At 38.5% G+C, this 20,442-nt stretch overlaps 2 protein-coding genes across 7 annotated transcripts; both read left to right on the forward strand.

The window, feature by feature from the left end:
- The first annotated feature begins 240 nt into the window (after positions 1 to 240).
- LOC103716461 (25S rRNA (cytosine-C(5))-methyltransferase nop2-like) lies at positions 241 to 11,083 on the forward strand. Of its 4 annotated transcripts, none has more exons than XR_003387451.2 (17): positions 241 to 575; positions 687 to 847; positions 939 to 1,002; positions 1,121 to 1,254; positions 1,354 to 1,437; positions 1,636 to 1,710; positions 1,798 to 1,869; positions 1,972 to 2,045; positions 3,812 to 3,864; positions 4,537 to 4,646; positions 5,383 to 5,451; positions 5,550 to 5,627; positions 6,512 to 6,774; positions 6,865 to 6,964; positions 10,003 to 10,277; positions 10,455 to 10,606; positions 10,817 to 11,083. XR_003387451.2 is itself a non-coding variant. In XM_008804470.4 (17 exons), exons 1-17 carry the CDS (start codon positions 305 to 307, stop codon positions 10,492 to 10,494), a joined length of 1,833 nt encoding a protein of 610 aa, XP_008802692.2. In that variant the 5' UTR covers positions 241 to 304; the 3' UTR covers positions 10,495 to 10,783. The 4 variants fall into 4 exon arrangements, 3 of the variants coding, with proteins under 3 accessions (XP_008802692.2, XP_038975948.1, XP_026664025.2); XM_008804470.4 differs by lacking the exon at positions 10,817 to 11,083 and having other exon boundaries at positions 6,512 to 6,604; positions 6,695 to 6,774; positions 10,455 to 10,783; XM_039120020.1 differs by lacking the exon at positions 10,817 to 11,083 and having other exon boundaries at positions 241 to 373; positions 461 to 575; positions 10,455 to 10,783.
- A 3,371-nt stretch (positions 11,084 to 14,454) lies between these two features.
- On the forward strand, positions 14,455 to 19,456 carry LOC120106922 (pentatricopeptide repeat-containing protein At5g65560). 3 transcript variants are annotated; one of them, XM_039120011.1, is made up of 4 exons: positions 14,455 to 17,347; positions 17,419 to 17,486; positions 17,595 to 17,680; positions 18,841 to 19,456. In XM_039120011.1, the coding sequence occupies exon 1, from the start codon at positions 14,490 to 14,492 to the stop codon at positions 17,214 to 17,216; it is 2,727 nt and encodes a 908-aa protein (XP_038975939.1). In that variant the 5' UTR covers positions 14,455 to 14,489; the 3' UTR covers positions 17,217 to 17,347; positions 17,419 to 17,486; positions 17,595 to 17,680; positions 18,841 to 19,456. The 3 variants fall into 3 exon arrangements, with proteins under 3 accessions (XP_038975939.1, XP_038975940.1, XP_038975938.1); XM_039120012.1 differs by having other exon boundaries at positions 14,455 to 17,265; XM_039120010.1 differs by having other exon boundaries at positions 14,455 to 17,486.
- The last annotated feature ends 986 nt before the right edge of the window (positions 19,457 to 20,442 follow it).

Consider the following 20,442-nt stretch of genomic DNA (forward strand, 5'->3'; position numbering starts at 1 on the left):
TGTCAATTTAAATGGATGGGAGTGTAAGTTTTACAAAATATTAAATGCAAGAATAATAAATCTAAACCTTAAGAACATTTTTGAAAGGTTTTTTTGGTTTTTTTTTTCATATGATATTTGGGTCTTGTTAAAAATTAATGATTTAATTAATATTTTGTTAAGTTATGCGTTGAATTATTGGGCAAAAGTAAACCTCGGCTAAATTTATTAAAATTTAACCTGATCTCCGGTTCCGTTGGAAATCATAAACCCTAAGCCCCCTTCGCTGTTGCTCTCTTCTTCGCCCGCTCCTCTTTGCTACCAAATGCCGATGGCGAAGCCTCCGAATCCCAATTCCCAGAAGAACGAGAAGAGACCGCAGGGGAAGGTCGATGAGGAGGAGGGCGAGGGAGACGTTCTCTCTTCCAAACTTCCCGAAGAGATGGAATCCCTTGACGGTGATTCCGCCTCCGACAACGAGGAGGAGGAGGAGGAAGACGGCAGCCAAGTGTCCGACCTCGACGACGAGCAATCTCGATCGGACGTCTCCTCCGATGGGGATCCCTTCACCGATGACTTCCTTGGAGGCAGCGATGGTTCCATCTCTCTCTCTCTCTCACACACACATACATACTCATTCTTGTGTTCTTTTGGGGAGTAGAGTTCGGGGACGGGACTTATTGTTATTGTTTATTGGGTTATTGCAGAGGAAGGAGAGGAATTGAGGTCAGAGTCGGACGAGTCTGATTTAGAGGCGAAGTCAAGAGCGATTGATGAGGCGAGAGCGAGGGCAGAGGTGGAGGCAGATGAGGAATTGAGGCTCAATATAAAGGAAGAGTCGGATGAGTTCAGATTGCCGACAAAAGAGGTTATCTTTAGTAAATTTGCTTCTTCTTTTGCCTATTTCTGGCTTAATTTTGGATTTATTAGCTCGTTTTTGTGGGAAATATTGCTTTCAGGAGCTCGAAGAAGAAGCTCGTCTGCCACCAAACCTTTCAAATCTCCAGCGGAGGATAAAAGAGAGTGCGTAGGATTGATCTCCAATACTCTGAGCTTTCAAAATTGCTTTTTTCCTGATAATTCTCAAACGGTTCATTTGCTTTTGGTTGATTGAATTCGGCTGGGTTTATTGTCTGTCCAGTTGTCCGTGTGCTCACAAATTTCAAGACTCTGAGGCAGGAGGGTGCCTCGCGGAAGGATTACATTGATCAGCTTAAGGCGGACATAATGGCTTATTATGGCTATAATGAGTTTCTAGCTGATACTTTCATTGAGGTATCTAGAAGTTCTGCCTTTTCTCGGTCTTTGTGCCTACAATTACCGATTTTCTTGCCTTTTCCATTGTTTTACTTTTTGTAATTTATTCTCTCTTAGATGTTCCCAGCTGTTGAGCTCATTGAACTACTGGAGGCTTTTGAGAAGAACAGACCTGAATGCTTGCGTACAAACACTTTGAAGGTACTCATTGCATATTGTTTTGGTTTAATGAAAATGTAATTATTGAGTTGGCATTATGCCCATTTGTGCTGCCTTTAAATAGATAATTTTCATCTAGCAAGTTCCATGTAGATTTTAACACTGTTCTTTTTTAGTTTTGTGTAAGTTGCTTATTTAGTTGTATGTGCTTAATCACTCCATATTTTGTTTTTGGTATAGACTCGGAGGCGGGATCTTGCTGGTGTTCTAATAAATAGAGGGGTGAATCTAGACCCAGTAGGGAAGTGGTCTAAGGTACAAATGATTGTTTAGTTGTTTAATTTGCACATATAAATTTGTTACTGAGAGTACAAAGAGCCATTCATGATGTAAAAATGACAGGTTGGGCTCGTTGTGTATGAGTCACAAGTGCCTACTGGTGCAACACCTGAATATTTGGCTGGGCACTACATGGTAATGTTGCAACTCTATAATGATCTTATTATTTTTCTCCATCAGTGTTTCTGAATTTTCTTGAGCAAGATGATTAATATTTTAAGGCTAATATTTGTGCAGAGACAAGCTGCAAATTCTTTTTTACCTGTTATGGCTCTTGCTCCCCAAGAAAAGGAACGAATTGTTGATATGGCGTAAGATGTCCTGGGCCTATGCTTGAAGAAAGTTGTTTATTCTTGTATCAGAGAACTTCATTTCTTCTTCATTCAGTTAACTGTTATTCATCACAAATGAAAACTCTTATTACATAATTGCATAAAGCATGGCCACTTTAGATTTTATCATAATTGAATAAGTTAGAAATATCGTTTAGTCATTTATGATGACTCAGACTTGTGGGTACTGTCTAGAATCAAACTGCCCTGTTTGAAAAAATGATAAATTCTCTTGTGTTTCTCACCATAAGAAAAATATGTTAATTAGGAAAAGGCAACATAGGTGCCCGGTTTCCCTGACCAGACTTCAAATTCAATCCAAACTTGAATACATGTGGATTTAAATATAGTTGGTACGCAACCCAATCTGATTCCTCTGCCGGGTGTTGAAGTTAAACTGCAAATCAGTTGTGAGCCAATATTCTTTGTAGGTGGTGATGTTGTAACTAAATGCTGGCCCCAAAATATAATTTTTTGCTTCTAGGCTATGTGAGTTTCATACCATCTTTATCATTCGCACTCTAACATTGTTTGGTAGAAAAGGTGGAACTTTACAGTACGTAACTCGAGAAAAATGGGGACCTTGAATCTAATTCTGGCAGAAGTAGGTGTTTGGTCACTTTAATAAGAACCAGAGTCGGCGGAACCGGCACCGTACCGGGCACCGTACCGGTTTTCAGGCGACACAAGTAGGTACGGGCCGGGCCGTGTTGTGCCGTGCTAGGCCTTTACCGACAAAGGAGCAGGCGACATAGATCGTGGGAGAGAAAAAGAGAGAGAGAGAAGGGGGAGAGGGGGATGGAGAGAGAAGGAGGCCGATGGATGGTGGCCGAGGCCGGCGCCTAGGTAGGACCAGTCCCCTGTTTCGTTCGAAACAGGAAAAACGGCCATGGCCTTACCTCCCCCCTAGGCGTCGGCCTCCGCCACCCTTCGCCGGCGTCCGCCACCCTTCGCCGGCTTCCCTGCCTTTCTTTTCCTCCCTTCCCCGCTCGTTCTTTCTTTCCTCTCTTTCCTTTTCCTTCTCGGCCTCCGGCAATATTTTTCGTTTCCGTTGCCGGAACCGTACCGGTGAGCTGCCGGTACGGCTCAGAATGGCCGGAACCGCCCAGTTCAGGATGGTTCCACCGACCCTAATCTAAACCTTACAGGTTGCACTTTGTTTAATTAAGCAAGGGGGGTTAGGCTCTTTCTCTCAAGCTTATTGCTTCCAAGCTTCAAGCTCCAATACACCTTTATAGGCAAAGAATAATCTTAATGCTGATTTGTAGTGATAAACAAAAGATGTTCCCAAGTAACAAAATGATGATGTGCTTCTGAGCTTCCCCAAACTAGTCAATTCTATGAAACAAAGAAACTAAACCCTGAAACATTGACTTAAAGAAAGAAATGGAACCTTTGAGACGCAATCTGTTTGATGATAATCTGAAATGGTTTGTGCTTGCAATAGTATCCATCAAGATACGGTTGCAGCATTGGTTCCTCTTATGCACTTGGCAGGCATCTTCATGTGCGCTGAAGTTGTCTTTGTTCAAGTGGTTGTTGCAGTGGGAATGTCTTAGTAATGAGGCACTGTTTAAATGTTTTTAAATCTATAAGTTGATAATTAAAGGGGTTGAGTATTATCAAAGAAGATTGGTTGCTTTATTATCCTGTTTTCCAAAAAAAAAAAAAATCAATTTTAAATGTTACATGTTAGTTTTGTTCCACATTTTTGTGCTTGATAATATTATTATATGCTCCTTCAGGGCTGCTCCAGGTGGTAAGACAACATACATTGCAGCTCTTATGAAGAACACTGGTAAGTGCAACTTATATTCTACTTAAGTGGTTGCTTCCCTAACTGATATACTTCTTTAAATTAGTTTTACCAATCTTGTTTGCATTATTTCGGATGGCTTCAGGTGGGTTGGCGGGCCCAGGTCTGAAATTGCCACCCTAGTTGTAGCCATGCACACAATATATCTTTCCATACTAATATTTAAAACAATTTAGTATCAATGATATAGAAGTACTTGTGATCTTCTAATCTGAGTTGCCTTTTTGTAAACAACACTATGGTGGCCAAATTTCCTTAAAAAAATTCTGTATTTGATGAAATGTATAAGCGGAGCTGATGCTAATCTTGATAATTCAAAAAAGTATTTGTTATTTGTAATTCACAACTTAAAGATATCTCATACAAACCTTCATTATGTGTACCTTATCTCATCTTTCCTATCTGAGATGCAGCTGCAGATAAGGATCTGCCTTTTCTATTTTTTGCATATTAATTGATTAGTAGATGGTCCCATAACCTAAAACTGAAAACTCTAATGATTGATTAGATAGGCATGTTATCAAATCAATGTTTTTCTGAGCTAACATTGGCCTTTTTATTTCCAAGCTGTTAATCTTCTTTGTCATTGTTTATTTCATTGTGCATTATCTCTATTTTTTAAATGTTTTCTTGAAAGTTGCTTCAATATTCCAGGAGTAATTTATGCAAATGAGTACAAGGAACCAAGGCTGAAGTCACTACTAGCCAACATACATCGTATGGGTGTGACAAACACTGTAGTGTGCAACTATGATGGGAAGGAGGTTAGTTTGTAGACAAATTTACCTTTTATGTGGTGCTGAATATCAGCTGTATGCTGTTGTTTCTTAACATGAATAGCTGGCTGATCTTCTCTGTTTAGTGGCTTTTATGCTTTGTGCCTTTTCTTAAAACTAAATGAATTGAAATTTTTAATCTCTGTTTTTCTAAGGGTGTTCTTGATTCGTGTATTTTGTTAAATCTCATGCTGCACGAACCATATTCTTATTTTCATTTAATCAATATTATATATTTTTTTTCAAAGAAATGTCTCTGCTCATTTTCTAAGTATCTCGAGTGAATTTGTGTTCTTCGATTTTTTGTGTCGGCATAGATCATTCATCGACCTGGTATCTTTTTTAGTGTTCTTGATTGATGTGTTTTGTTACATCTCATGCTGTACAGACCATATTCTTATTTTCATTTGATTAATATATTTTTTTTCAAAGAAATGTCTCTGCTCATTTTTCTAAATGTCTATCTCGAGTGAATTTGGGTTCGTCGATTTGTTGTGTCGGCATAGATCATTCATTGACCTGGTGTCTTTTTGGGTGCTTTGCGTTTGCATGCTTTCATCTGTTTTATAATGATGAAAATGATTTTTTGGATATAATTGCTTGTTTAGTAGAACAAAGTATTGCAATAATTACTGAGGATTGTTTTTGCTGAATACAAGAGATAGAGCATTGGTTAACTAGAGAATTGAAGTATTATTTATGATGTGGTATCTTTTGAGTTCAGCTACCGAAGATTCTCGGATTAAATTCTGTTGATAGAGTATTACTGGATGCCCCCTGCACCGGCACTGGGGTGAGTTTAGCAAGTTACCTTTTATCACAGCATGAAGTTCCTTGTTTTTTGTATGAACTGTTCAACTAATAAGTGCATTACCTTTTTATTCTTTGAAGACTGTATGCCCAGATCAACAATCTATTAAAACATCCAAGTCCATTGAAGATGTACAAAATTGTGCTTTTCTTCAAAAGGTAAATTTGCATTTTCTTTAGTAGGTGATGTTTCTTTGACACTAATGAAAATATCAGATCATGCCTTTCTCCAATTTTTAGGATTGAGACTTGATTGACATTTCTTTTTTCTGTTATCATGTCCTCTGAAGCACTTAGCAATGGTAATATCCCTAAAAAGGCTTGTCGTTTGTTGCTGGGTTGAGCTTAGGGCTGCTCTTATTCTAGTTTTACTTGATTAAATGTTTTTAATGTTTCTCTAGATGAAGTATGAACATTAATCTAGATTCTAGAGAACCTATTAGTACTTAAGGTTCATAATATTGAAACATGTCATGCAAATTAAATTATGTTTTCTTGTGTAAACTACTACCGCGCACACACAATGAGAGACAAAAGAGTTGTCAAAGATACAATAATACATGCTAACATTTGCAAAAGTGACCGAAGTTCTTATTTTCTAGATTCTTTTAATGTTATATCTTTTAATTAAAAGAACAATTGATTTATCTAAACAAATCACAGATTCCTTATCATGTTTAACATTACTGCTGATACCGAAAAACATATCATGTACACCATGCTGACAAATGGTCTCTGTTACTGGACTAGGACTAATCCATTCTGTAGTGGCAAAAATGATATTATTTCTCTTGGGCTACTCCATGACTTTCTGAAAAAAGTATCAGCTGTTTATATTTGTGAACAGTCTCTCTTGATTTGTTTATCAGGTGAGGGACTTATTTGGGACCTATTACCACCTCACCTATCAAAACCATCTGCTTGATATCCAATTATCTATTTATTTTTTCATGTATATTTTCTGATTTATGCTCTCCAAATATTCAAATTCAGATGGGCTATTATATAATGGTCTCCTGATTGTGTATTAATATTTCTTGCAGCAACTGATTTTAGCAGCAATTGATTTAGTGGATGCTAATTCAAAATCAGGGGGATATGTTGTCTACTCAACTTGCTCTGTGATGATTCCAGAGGTTTGTATAAAGAACATGAATGCCTCGTCACTTAATCAAAATTCAAGATTAATGTGTTATCTTTTTAAGGCATTCCTTTATATTGTGCAGAATGAAGCTATTATAGACTATGCACTTAGAAAGAGAGATGTAAAGATTGTGCCATGTGGATTGGACTTTGGTCGCTCAGGGTATGTTAATTTATAGGAATTTAGTAAAATTTTATGTTCATTATATTCTTATAATAGTTTGAACTTCATTGCAAGTTTCTTTTTGTCCAGATTCATCCGCTTTAGGGAGCATAGGTTTCATCCCTCTTTGGAAAAAACAAGGCGGTTTTATCCCCATGTAAACAACATGGAAGGATTTTTTGTGGCGAAGGTAAATGATTTTCTAAAATATATCAAATGAAAAAGGTTCAACTCATTTTTTGGTGATTTATATTCAAAAGATAGTATCTTGTGTTATTTCATGCTTACAGCGTACAAAGTTGACTGCTTGGCTATGAACTAGCGCTGTGCTTTGCCTTGCACTCATGCACCTGTAATAATATCATTTATTGTTGATATGTATCTTGGATTCCATAGGGAGCATGACTAATTAAGCTAATATAGGACCATGAATCACATCCTGTGAGACTGATAAAATTAGAATTTATCTAGAGCATCTTAAAATGAATTAAACACCAAACTATTCTCTTATCGTATGCACTAATAAAGTACATATCATGCCATTTTAACGAATAAAAAGTTGGCAGTACATTAATTCTTTGAAGATTCATAGATGTTGTATGAGCATTGGTTAAATACAATAACTTTGAGAGACATAGATAGATTAAAATAGGTCAAATATAAATTATAAAATAAGGGAGTACAATTTTTCTTATATAATTGCACACACTATACACCAAGATTGGATGTGATTGAAGAAGCACTGAAGCTATTTTAATTGCTCGTCTCTTCAGACCTGTTGCAAATTAGTTTTGGAGAAGAGGTTGAATGGTGCATGTTGTTTGTGAACAATGCTGCTAATGGAGAAGATGAACATGTGCTGTAGCTAAAATTAATGTGATGGACGAAAGATCAGGGAAGGTTTTAAATAACAATGAAATGGAAACTGGAAGTACATAGAAAGCCACAGAGCATAATTGATGTCTGAAAATCTACCTTAAAATTTTATTTATTATCTAGGATCAGTTAAACCAAAAGACTGCAAGGACAGAAGAGTGCTAATAAAAATTTGAAGTCTTACATGGGATCTGCAAGCCATATGAGTTTGGAAGCTGCAAAATGAGAACGTTGATATATCATTGTGGTTAGAATTTTCCATGATAAAAATGGTGCATATGTTTAAGGTGATCCATATGAAAATGAAATTGCTTTCTCAGATACGTGTTATGATTTAGAAGGATATGTTGTGAATAATTATATTAGAGAAAACTTTACAATTTGGTATAAGACGAGGTCATGGAAATCTGTTGGGTTTCCTAAACACGTTAAACTAGTATCTCAAGAGGCCTTGGTTGTAGTTGCATGAATTTGTGTAGAATGGCTGAACAAGAAGGTTTGATGTAAGACATCTTGGATGGAAATTGTGGGGAACAATTTGGAAATGCTTGATTTGACAAAAGGTGTACATTGGTGGGAAGGAATGAAAGAGCTGTAACTAATATTAAAAAAATGGTGGTTTATGATTTATAATTTGTTTTACCATATTGAATTACTTGGATTGAAGTTTGAATGGCATAAAAAAAGGTTGATTTGTATAAGTTCGGACAGAGCTGATATGTTGGCTTATGGTTAGGAGTAGCTTTCAAATCATTTGCAAATTACTAATGGTGGCCTAAGTTCCTGATAATTAGACAATCATCCCTTTCTGATGCCAGCAAATTTCAGTGATTTTCTTGCTAGCATGGGCCTTCTTTGCATCGTTTTAATTTAAGTGTGGGGGAGTTACATAAACAAGTCTCTGATAGTTAGTAAAAGTTGGTTATGCTACATGTAATAGTTGGGATCATGCATTTTAAATTGAATGATCTATATTACTTTTAGGGAATCTTCAATTGTAAGCGCACATTTTTATCCCTTTTCTGATCTTTTGAACCACGAGGCTTGTGCAGCATAGGTATCCTGGAAACCTGCAAAGACTTTAGGCGATTCTTCCCAGATGACCGAAAGAATTCAATCTTGTCCTTCCACCATATTTGCCGCTTATACATCCTGCCTCACATTGAACCTTTGTTAATTCTATTCCCTTGGCTAAAGTTTGATATGAGCATCATTCCAGCAAGTTTTCCACCTCAAATTAAGGTAATCTTGCCCACATTGACACCATCCCACCCAACAAACAAATGAAAAAAAAAAGCAGTAAATCAGCTTCGGATCAATGTCCCCAGAAGCAAGGAGTATGCCTGCGTGTTCCGACGAGAACCACACACAGAAGGGGGGAATTCGAGCCTGCAATTTCAGTCCACATTCCGATGTATCAGTAAATCACACAAACAAAAAGGGGGAAATCAGGCCTGCAATTTCAGTCCACATTCCGATGTATCATTCTATATAAATGAATTTCTTTTTCTTTCTACTTACATTTAGGAGTTCCTGGTCCCCGGCACCCAAAAAACAAGAAGAAAAACCTTAATTCCTTGAGGGTAACTTAATCCTAATTTTGCCCACTTGAGTGTCCTGGTCCGTATTGCATTTTCCCTTTGCATAGTGCCACCCTTACTGTTGTATAACTTTCCCTTAACTTTCAGTTTATGGTCTATCACACAACACTCTGGTCATGCCTTTCACCTCTTTCCTTTCCCCTTGATCCCTTTGGGAAACTCTCCATTTATCTACTCATTTCTTGCATAACAGATCCAAGTTATCATGGAGTACTTGTCCATGACTTGTGATCGACGCCTTATTTCAATCAATCTTCCATTGAAGCTACTCTGTCATCAGTTTTAAACTTCCAAATAAACTGTACTTTAATAACTTAATAGAACTTATGAGTTGCTCTATCATTATGTGAAATGATGTATAACTGCAAATATAAAATATCAATCAAAAGGAGAAGAAACATATTGAAGTCTTTTGAATGCATCAATATGAAGCTCTAGTATCTCCAAATTTCCATGCTTTTCCATATGTCAAAACAACTTCATTCCTCAGATTACTGACATCTGAGCAAATTATCTGTTTTTGGGTTGCATACTTAAAGGCCTCATTTTTCAGTAGTTTATCCTGCTCGGCTTTCTTTGCCCATCAATTTGAGTCTCTGCAGACAGAGTTGCACATGTGTCCGAATTATGCTCCTCTGCAAGGCTTGCATATATCTCTGTTTCCATGTAGAACAATTGGTAATATTGCCACCATGTGTTTATTTGATATAGTATCTAACTTTCTTGATTAATGCCATAATGCTTCCTACAGTTGAAGAAGCTAAGCAATTCCAAACCAGCAGCTCCAGGAGCTCCTAACACATCAGAAAAAACAGAAGAGGCAGCAGCTATCGATGACGATAAGAAGCTACGGAAGGATGCCCCAAATGGAAAACCTGAGCAGCTCAAAAATTCAAGGAAGGGTAAAGGAAAGAAAAAGATTGGTTTTAAAAGCGGAACCCACAGCGAAGGAAAGGTATCACCATCCAAACCCAAGCTGAGGAAAAAACGGAAGTTCGCTTCTAGAGAGGAAATTTCACAAGCCAGGTAAGGGCTTCAGGGATCTGCATCCTCCTGTCTCCCTGTCATTTATGGACATGATATTAGCTTTTCCATCAGATTCCCATTTACATTAGAGTTTTAAATTATGAATTGAAGAGTAGATTTTTCTCTGTCCTGAATGAATATTTTCTTTTTGTAACCTTACAAATGGATCACAAACAGAGAGGAGAAAAGGAAATCCTTGAAGAAGAGAAAGGTCTGAGGAGCATGGTATTGGAAGAGCAAGGGAGAACAAGCTGTTGAATTGATGTGGGGAGGAGGAAAAAACCCTCGGCTGCTCGATCGACCGATTGGGACCTATCAACTGGATTCAGGTTGGGGCAAAGCAAATTTTGACTCTGAACATTTGTATCTCGAAATAGTTAAAAGTCTGATTTGCAGGCTTATAATATATCCTGAGCCTTTGTGCTATTATTTCACTTTTTTTAAAAAAAAAAATTCTACTCGTCGTGATATATATCTAATTATTTAGCGTTTTCTTGTGCTATTGATATTATGATTCTTGTTGTCTTCTTATTCTTCAGAGGCTGAAGCAATGCGGCGTATTAGATGGTTTGATAGAAAGATATAAATCCAACGCCTCCAGACTCCACTCTTTGGTTTTCTAGTTGCCACTACGAGGTGTTGGAACTGTCGGTCAATTACAGTATTGTCTTTTGGAGTTGGGTGAGGTCTTCTTGGGGATGTGGCTGAAATTTTTGTGGACTCCTTGACTCTCGAAGTTTTGTTAAAATTTTGGGGCTGAGCTGGTTTGAGTATGTGTTTAGTTTTACATTGGTTATTCGCTGAAAGAATTTTGAATACTTATAGGATTAAAAAATCTAAAATAATATTTTTCGGCTAGTTTTTTTAGATGAGGTTCTTAAATTATGATTTACCATTCTCCATCAAAGGGCAACGGCTAATGCTTGGTTCAAAATCAAGTGCTTGGGTTGGGCATCCTATCCTGGTATGTGTCATAGGCGGCTCGTCATAGCATATAAGCTTCATGGCGTCTCTACAGCCCGGGATTCCTTTGCCTACCAATCCCTAGTACTGTTAAGTTGGTAAGTTGGTATGAGCAATGAGAATGAGAGATGTTCCTCTCTGGAAAATGCCAAAACTTAAATGAAGACACACATCAAAGTAGGACTCTCCCTTTGTCATGGCCACGTGTCCTCCACCATAAAACTCCAATTAAATAGTAAAAAAAGAGAAAATACTAGCTTAGTCCTTAATTATTATATTGAAAAAATTGAGAAGGAGATATTTTGCCTATCTCACCCAAACTATCACAATCATATGGTCTAACCTAAGGGGAGAGCCACTAATAACATCCAAGAGTGTTTTTATTTGTTTTTATTTTTTCTTGGTGCAACAAGCCTAGTCGATGAGGATTGTGATCTCCGGATCTATTAAATTCAACCATTTGAAGGTTTAGAGCTTCTAAAGCAATACTTTTGCTTGTCGTTTCTTCCTGCCAACTCTCCATATCAGGATCTGTGCAAATGTGTATTTAGTCCCACGTCAGTTATATACTCGGTAGATTTTGAGTATTTATATAAGACTAAAGAATTTAAATAAGATTTTCTGCTAGTTGTTTTAGATGAAATCTTATGTTCTTACATATGGTATTCAATCCATAGTCTATGTGGACTAGGAAATACTGTAGCATAAGACTATTTGAGGCTGATCATGATCCAATGATGTTCTTTGTATAGACACTTAAATATAGCTCAATGAAGATAAATAACATCTTCCAACTAATTTTGTTGGTGAGGACAGAGATGATACGGGAGAGGATGATGGAAAGGTTGGCTGCTATGTTGGCCTTCCGATCTGTGAGCCTGAAGATTCCAGCACCGATGACGAACTAGATGAGAATCATGAGATCACACCATGAGAGCTTTTTCTTTCATCTGGTGCCCGCTCTTTGCTCACACCTAATGAAGCCCTCTCTCTAGTTCAGTGACCGGGGCATGCCAATCCCCTGGAGCCTGCCTATAGTTAGGTTCCCATCTTCTCCATGGAAAATATTTTTGGGAGCAAGAGGAGAAAGGTTTTTTAAAGACAATAGGACTGTCATAATAGGATCGCTACAAGGTGGAAGGAGGAACAGAAATAGATAAAGAATCGGGCACCGCTTGAAGGCCTCGTAATTTGTGCAAGCAAGTTTGACCATGAATGGTGCAGACATGTATTTGGAAAAAGAAACAAAGTTTCTGTTCAACAAATACAAATCCCAGCGATTACAAAGCAAACACATAAATCAAAGCAATTATTTTTGCCACTAAACTCAAACATCAAATTTGGAACAACACAGAAATAAACAAATATTGCATCCAGGAACAAAAATGAGATACACCAGAAATAAAGAATAACGTAAAATGATGTGGAAGAAGAACTCTAGAAATAACAAATCAGAGAATCCAATGTTTCAGAAATCTATAAGATGCCTCTTTTCTCTTCAACCATATATTTATAAAATCCTATTCAAAATTGATCGCCAAAATAATATTAATGCAACTATCATGGGTGATGGATTGGAAGCCTACACATCAATTCCCTTTGTCGAAAGAATTCATCGAGGGAGAATTAGGATGGCGGTGAGGATTTTAATGATGCCCGAAGAGGCCCAAGTTAGCTCTGCTGTAGAGATCACGAAATATTGAAAAGTTCAGACACTTTGAAATTTATGAGGTAGCGTTAGGGGTGGCAAAATATGACCCGACCCGCCAACCCGACCCGTGTTCGACCCGCCATAAACAGGTTTGGGTTTGGCCTAAACAGGTTCGGGTCGTAAACAGGTCGACCCGTTTAACGTGTTTATTAATTGGGTCGGATACGGGTTTTAGATGTCGGACCCGTTTAAACCGTTTAACCCGTTTAACTGTTGGGCAGGTTAAACAGGTCTAAACAGGTTAAACGGGTTAAACAGGTTAAACGGGTTAAATAGGTTAAACAGGTCTAAACAGGTTAAACAGGTCTAAACAGGTCGGGTTGGGCAGGTTAAACAGGTTGGGTTGGACAGATTAAACAGGTCTAAACAGGTTAAACGGGTCAGGTTGGGCAAACAGGTTAAACAGGTCGGGTCGGGTTGGGTAAATAGGTTACCTGTTTATTAAACAGGTTAAACGGGTCGGGTCGGGTTACCTGTTTAATAAACAGGTCAGGTTCAGGTTTGCAATTTCTGACCCGTTTAATAAACAGGTCGGGTTCAGATTTATAGTTTTCTGACCCGACCTGTATTTGACCCGACCTGTTTATGCCTGACCCGACCCGATTGCCACCCCTAGGTAGCGTGCTCAATTTTTCATATAATGATGTAGATTTTTTTGAATTTCCATTTAATAGATATAATGAATTAAATAACTATCACTATTTACTGGTTATCTTTATTAAATTATTGCATTACATGTTTCATTTTTAAATAAATAAATAATTTATATTTTTAAAATGACTTTTATTATTGTCCTTGCATAACAACTATTGTAACAAGAACATATCAAAACTATAATAGCTATCATAAGCCTCACTCTGCATCATTATAGATTTTAGAGTTTTTGGTAGTAGAGCTAATAAAAAGCTGTTTACTATTATTAAACTTTAACATCTATTTGCTAACTAAACTGAAAGTATTTTGAGTAACAAAAAATGACAATAAAAAATATTGCATATTGCTTTCAATTATCTAACTATTTGCACTATCAAAATCTTTTAATTTGTAATATTATAATAAACTAATATAATAATATTATTAATTATTATTATATTATTATACTATCAAAAAATATAAATGTAAAAATATTATTAATTTATAATTTATTTTTTATATTTTAATCTAAATAAAATAAAAAATCATGTAATTATTTTTTATTGGTAATTACGAAGTAACAACAAAAAAATCGTAATAACAAGCTACATGCCTCTCATTCTAATAGCAATATAAATGCTTCATTTATCTAGATACAAAATGACAATAAAATCGTTCATATATCCACGGTCAATTACAGGCATTAAAAACACCAACTTAAGCAATTGTGATCAAAAAGAATTTTAAATTATTTTATTAAATTTTATTATTCTTGAATAAGCTTTTGTCTTTTTTTTTTTTGGTACATCCCAAGTAGAATTTTGCCTAAAAGTAGAATTTTTTCGAATCCTCTCCCACTCCTTTGCCGCACAGTAACATTAACAGGAGGAAACAACCCAAAGACGATGAGAAGAAGATGGACGTCCCTCCTCCCCAAACCCGCCGTCTCCTCCCCCTCTCCCCTCCACCTCCTCGTCCGCCCCTCTTCTTCCTCCCCCTCCCCTCTCCCTCCATCACCACCCCTCCACCCCGACCCCTACACCGAGTTCTCCGCCCTCCTCTCTCGCCCAGGCTGGCCCCAGAGACCCGCCCTCCAAGCCCTGGCCCCCTCGCTCACCCCGCGCCTCGTCTCCGACCTCCTCCTCACCCTCCCCCTCGACCCCCCCACCGCCCTCGCCTTCTTCCGCTGGGCCTCCCGCCGCCCCGGCTACCGCCACTCCGCCTACTGCTACGCCTCCCTCCTCGCCCTCCTCCTCCGATCCAATTCCTTCCGCCTCGTCACCACCACCATCACGTCCATGATCAGATCATCCGGTTCCGTGGACGAGATGCGCTCCGCCCTCGACGTCTTCCGCTCCATCAGTCGGGAAGCCGGCGCCGGCGGTGGTGGCACGGCATTCAGGCTCGGTCTCCGATGCTACAACACGCTGTTGCTGGCGCTGGCGAGGTTCGGGATGGTTGATGACATGAAATATTTGTATATGGAGATGCGGAAAGCTGGTGTCTTGCCGAACCTTCCGACTTACAATGCGATGATCAGTGGCTGCTGCCGGTTGGGGGACGTTGCCGCGGCAAAGCTGTACCTAAGCTCTTTGGTGCATGCGGGGCTGAGACCGGATAAGTTTACGTATGATTCATTGATGCTGGGGCACTGCAGGAGTAAGGATGTGGACGGTGCCGTCAAGGTGTTTGAGGTTATGCGGCAGAAGGGGTGTCAGAGGGATGAGGTCTCATACACCATTCTTATCCATGGGCTCTGTGAGGCTGGGAGAATGGATGAGGCTTTGGCGCTGTTCTCAGAGATGGAGGAAGATGGGTGTCGTCGGGATGCACATACGTATACGGTTTTGATAAAGGCATTATGTGGGTTGGGGAGGAGGGAAGAGGGGTTCAGTTTGTTTCAGGAGATGGAGGAGAAGGGCTGCAAGCCAAATATTTACACTTACACGGTGGTGATCGGTTGCCTGTGTAAAGAGAAGAGGCTTGAGGATGCAGAGGTTATGTTGAACAAGATGTTCGAGAAGGGTTTGGCTCCCAATGTCGTGACTTACGCTGTTCTGATTGATGGGTATTGCAAGAGTGGGAAGATTGATGCTGCTTTTGGAGTTTTAGAATTGATGGAGTCGAATGGGTGTAAGCCGAATGCATGGACTTACAATGAACTAATATATGGGTTTTGTCGGGAGAGAAAAGTTCACAAGGCAATGATTTTGTTTAGTAAAATGCTTGAGAATGGCTTGTCTCCAGATGTTGTTACGTACAACACGTTGATTCAAGGGCAATGCATGGAGGGTCATATAGATAGCGCCTTTAGGTTGCTTGATCTGATGGAAAGGAATGATGTGGTCCCTGACCAACATACATACACTATTTTAATTGGTGCCCTTTGCAACGAGGGGAAAGTTGAAGAAGCTCACTCTCTCTTTGAGTCTCTCGAAGATAAAGGTGTAAAGGTGGATGATGTGATGTACAATGCACTAATAGATGGGCAATGTAAGGTGGGAAGGATTGATAATGCTCGTGTGCTTCTAGAGAAAATGGTCTCCAGGAACTGCTTGCCAAACTCTTACAGTTACAGTCCGCTGATGGATTGTTTATGTAGAGAAAAACGATGGCAGGATGCCTTGTTATTGCTAGATGAAATGTTGGAAAAGGGTGTACAACCCACAACCGTTACTTATACAAGTATTATTGACAACATGTTGAAAGAAGGAGAATATGGGCTGGCTAAGATGATTTTGGATCGTATGGCTTTGTCAGGGTATGGGCCTGATGCATTCACTTATACTGCAATTCTTCATGCCTATTGCGGCGAAGGAAGGCTAGTAGAGGCACAAAATGTGATGGTAGAGATGAATAAACAAGGGGTTGTTCCTGATTTGGTGACTTATAATACTTTTATTGATGGGTGTGGTAGTATGGGACAGATGGATCATGCTTTCTCGGCTCTCAAGCACATGATTGATTCTGGATGTATGCCCAATAACCGGACTTACTCTAATTTACTCAAACATATGCTCAGAAGGAAGCAGGAAAGTACTATCTCTTCTGACAATGGTGATCTGTGGAAGATTGTAGGGATTGATACTGTCTTTGAGCTTTTGGAGGGGATGGCAAGACATGGTGTCACTCCTAGTATCAACACGTACACAGCCCTCATGTCAGGATTCTGTGAAGAGAAGCGGTTGGAAGAAGCAAATCTGTTGCTCTCTAATATGAAAGAGAGATGTATATCTCCCAATGAAGATATTTATACCTCTCTTGTCAATTGTTTCTGCAAGTTACAAAAATACTCAGAAGCATTGGAACTTATTGATTCCATGAAAGAATATGGTTATCTACCAGAATTGGAGTCATACCAGCTTTTTCTTTCTGGGCTCTGTGATGAAGGGAAATTCGATAAAGCTAAATTTATTTTTTGCAAAACTCTTTGCGGGGGTTACAATTGTGATGAAATTGCCTGGAAAATTCTTATTGATGGCCTGCTAAGAAAGGGCCATGTGGATGCCTGTTCCGAGATGTTATCGATCATGGAGGAAAGGAATTGCTCTCCAAGTCTTCAAACATATGCTATGCTGATCAAAGAATTTCCTGATAGAGCAAATTGGCAACAAAAGCAAAGTCAAGTTTGATCTTTGCTAGCTATCTCCTTCATTAAGATTCTCATGCCATCTTGAAAAGGTGAATATATTATTTTTGGTTTCAAACATCTGGTTTTCTGGGAAAAGAGGGACTCAGCATTTTTGCAAAGATCATGATGAAGGTAAGAATGAGTCATAATTTGACTCATTTTCTTTGTACAAGATTATAACTTGTGCTTTTTCTAAACCTTAGCCGGAGCTTCTTACACCAAAACCTGGTGCAACTGTTCCTAGTTGGTGGATTAACTGGACTGCATTCCTGTATGTTCTGCCTCAATCATTTTAAATCTTAGACCTCGACTCATTGCAAAGCCTTGTAATCTCATTTTGCTTAATACTAATGAACAATTTAAACTTTTTTATTTGTAGGATCCAATACTCATATTGGCTGAACGCGCACTAGCAATTCAGTTAGGAATTTACTTTATGGTCTACTTTCAAGTACAGTGACAGTGGTAAGAATTATTCCTTTCTACAGTTTTTGACATGTCATATAAGATTTAAGGGTTGGTCTTTATTGTGTAATTTACTTTAGACAACACAGCTGATTACTTTTATGCAATGAAATTTTCTTATGCTCTGTGTAAATTCTTCAAAGCCAAGCTCACTGAGGATTAAACTCCACTAAGTTAATATTTCAAAAGTGTCTTTCTGGACTCCGTGGCTCAATTTGGTAAACTGGTTTATATAGCAGAAGGCAAGGTTCTGTTGTCTTGGCGGATCAAGCTGTGAAAAGAATACTTCTACTCTTTGCATGATTAAGGAAATGGATGAAAAGTACTTGTTTAAACAGTATAATGGCAACAACTTGAATTTCAGAGAAGTTTGTCACTAAACAGGAACATTGAAAATAATGGCCAGTTGCTCATGCTTGAAATGGAGTTCATGCTTAACACTTCTTCATTTAATGCAGCCATTAGGTTTATGACATATCAATTTTTCATTTTATTAATCTAGATGAGAGTAATATGCTGGCAACAGCTTGAATTTCAGAGACGGCCCAGTTTTCACTAAACAAGAACATTGAAGATAAGGGTCAGTTGCTTATACTCGAAAAGGAGTTCATGCCATATAAATCTTACATTTGACACAGATCATTAAGTTTCTAAAGTACCAGTTTTGGTTATCTCAATCAGAATAGAATATACTTCAGTTACGATAGAAAGATATTAATTCTGAAATGTCAAATGATGCTACTTCTTGGCACATCTTTTTATCTGATTTAATTACTTGTGTGTGTGACCTATTGACGGTAAACTTGTGTTCATGATTTCCACTTCTTACTATTTATTCTGCTATTTGTAATGTTCTGTTATTATGTATGTGTGGTGTAACTCATAAATGGATCTGTTATCATATATACGAGTCAAACTCATCATAAGATTTTTGGCATTAAGCTTAAGTTCCTTGTAGATATTGTTAACCTTTGATTAGTTTTTTTTCCGAGCATATACACTGGGAGGAGCAGTGTAATTTAAAATATCTGGTACAAGAGAATAGTCAATAGTGGAAATGAATTTGATATAAGATGCCTTGTTCATTTTAAATGAAACATAATTTAAAAAGGGGCCTAAAAGATACATGGATAACCTCTAACTTTCTTCTTGTATAGCAGGTTTGGATCCTCTAACAAGTTGATACAAATCTTCAAGTTGTAAACTGTTCCCCAATGGTGTTCAAGATGCAACAAGTTTTACAGCCATTTCATTCAATTAAGGATTGAATTTGTTTATGAATATCAAGATTTCAAAGACCAAGGTATTTCAAATGGCTAACCCTGATGCATGAAATAAATACAAATGAATCTTCAAGTGGCAGCGCTAGCTGTATCAGCAGTGAAGGATGTTTTTGTTAGAATGGTTTAGCGGGAAACACTGCAAATCAACTATCCATTTGCTGTGCACCATTGCTGGAGGACTTGGATTAACAATATTTGCAGGTGTGTGAAGTTTGCACTGCTGGTCTTCAGGCATGTCTGCGGAGAAATTAATATAGGAGCAGATTCGGATACTCATCTTGCTGTGACTGCAATAAGAGTAATATCATTTGATATGCATGCCAACATGCTTTTGGCTGTTGATCGATCTAATTATATAGATGCCTGATTATGCTTCTTTTAGCAAAAGTAAACAAATTATGTGAAATAACTATTGTAAAGTAATTTTGCTCAAGGGAAACCTACTCTGAGGTAATTGTTGATTGCAATAAAGATCATCGGTGTTTCTACAAAAGGACTGCATTTCAGTTAGATTCTGGCCTCATGTATGAACACTATTCTTTATCATACCTTGTCCTCTTTCTTCTTCGGCTGTATTTCTAAGCCTATGGATTTTTTTTTTTTTGTGTGTGTGTGTGTGTGTGTGTGTGTGTGTGTCTCTTTTCAGAACTCTTAGGTGATGGGCTACACCAAGTGCGAGGGCCTTTCCTCATGTGCCCCTAAACCTTCTAATCATAGTGAAGGTGGGATTTGAAACAGGTCCTCTAGCTACAACTACCAAAATTCTACAAGCTTAGCAAGCTAGCACTTTTTCATCGAATTCTGAGTGATATCTCAAGCTCTTGATTTTATGAAACTTAAATAGTAACATGAAAGGAAAATATATATACATACACGACGGTCTTATAATTTTCATGGCAGGCCTCTCTTTTTTTTTTTTTTGTTTAAAAAAAGGGGTAGGGGGGAGGAAGGGACAAGCCCACCCCCGCGTAGCAGCCCCCACTGGGCCCCCGCCCCGCCAGGAGAATGTTCGATGCGGGCAGAAATGGCCGTATATTGGGCACCCCGACCGGTTTTACTCATACCCTCCCCACCCGTGAGCCCGGCTCAGCTATTCCTCTGAGCTCTGGCTCGAGTCCCACGTGTGAGTACGTCACACCCGACACCACCCCGGCTACTAGCAGTTCAAGAGCGGTCCTACACCACAAGTCCAAGCAGTGGCCAAAGTAGTAAGCTCCGGTCCACAATTTAATCGTCGCCGCAGCGATTCGAACTTGGGACCTTGTGGTTAGAATTGCTGCCCAGTACCACTAGGCTACCACCTTGGTGGCGCAGGCCTCTCTTTTTACTTAGTCTCTCTTAACAAATAATTCGATAGCAATTTTTGGAGGGTAGACATCAATTTCAGATTCACTTACAAATTCGCTTGGTCCTTCTATAGGACCCCACTAACTAAACATTTTTACTTCATAGGTACCTATCTTTAGAAAGAAGTCATAG

The sequence above is a fragment of the Phoenix dactylifera genome, unplaced genomic scaffold, assembly GCF_009389715.1.
Source record: "Phoenix dactylifera cultivar Barhee BC4 unplaced genomic scaffold, palm_55x_up_171113_PBpolish2nd_filt_p 000692F, whole genome shotgun sequence".
NCBI lineage: Eukaryota > Viridiplantae > Streptophyta > Magnoliopsida > Arecales > Arecaceae > Phoenix > Phoenix dactylifera.

Coding starts and splice junctions, on each gene's coding strand:
- LOC120106922 (XM_039120010.1), top strand. CDS start 14,490: ATGAGAAGAAGATGGACGTCCCTCCTCCCCAAACCCGCCGTCTCCTCC.
- LOC103716461 (XM_026808224.2), top strand. CDS start 305: ATGCCGATGGCGAAGCCTCCGAATCCCAATTCCCAGAAGAACGAGAAG. Junction 576..686: donor CTTCCTTGGAGGCAGCGATG/GTTCCATCTCTC, acceptor GGGTTATTGCAG/AGGAAGGAGAGGAATTGAGG. Junction 6,965..10,002: donor AAGGATTTTTTGTGGCGAAG/GTAAATGATTTT, acceptor TGCTTCCTACAG/TTGAAGAAGCTAAGCAATTC.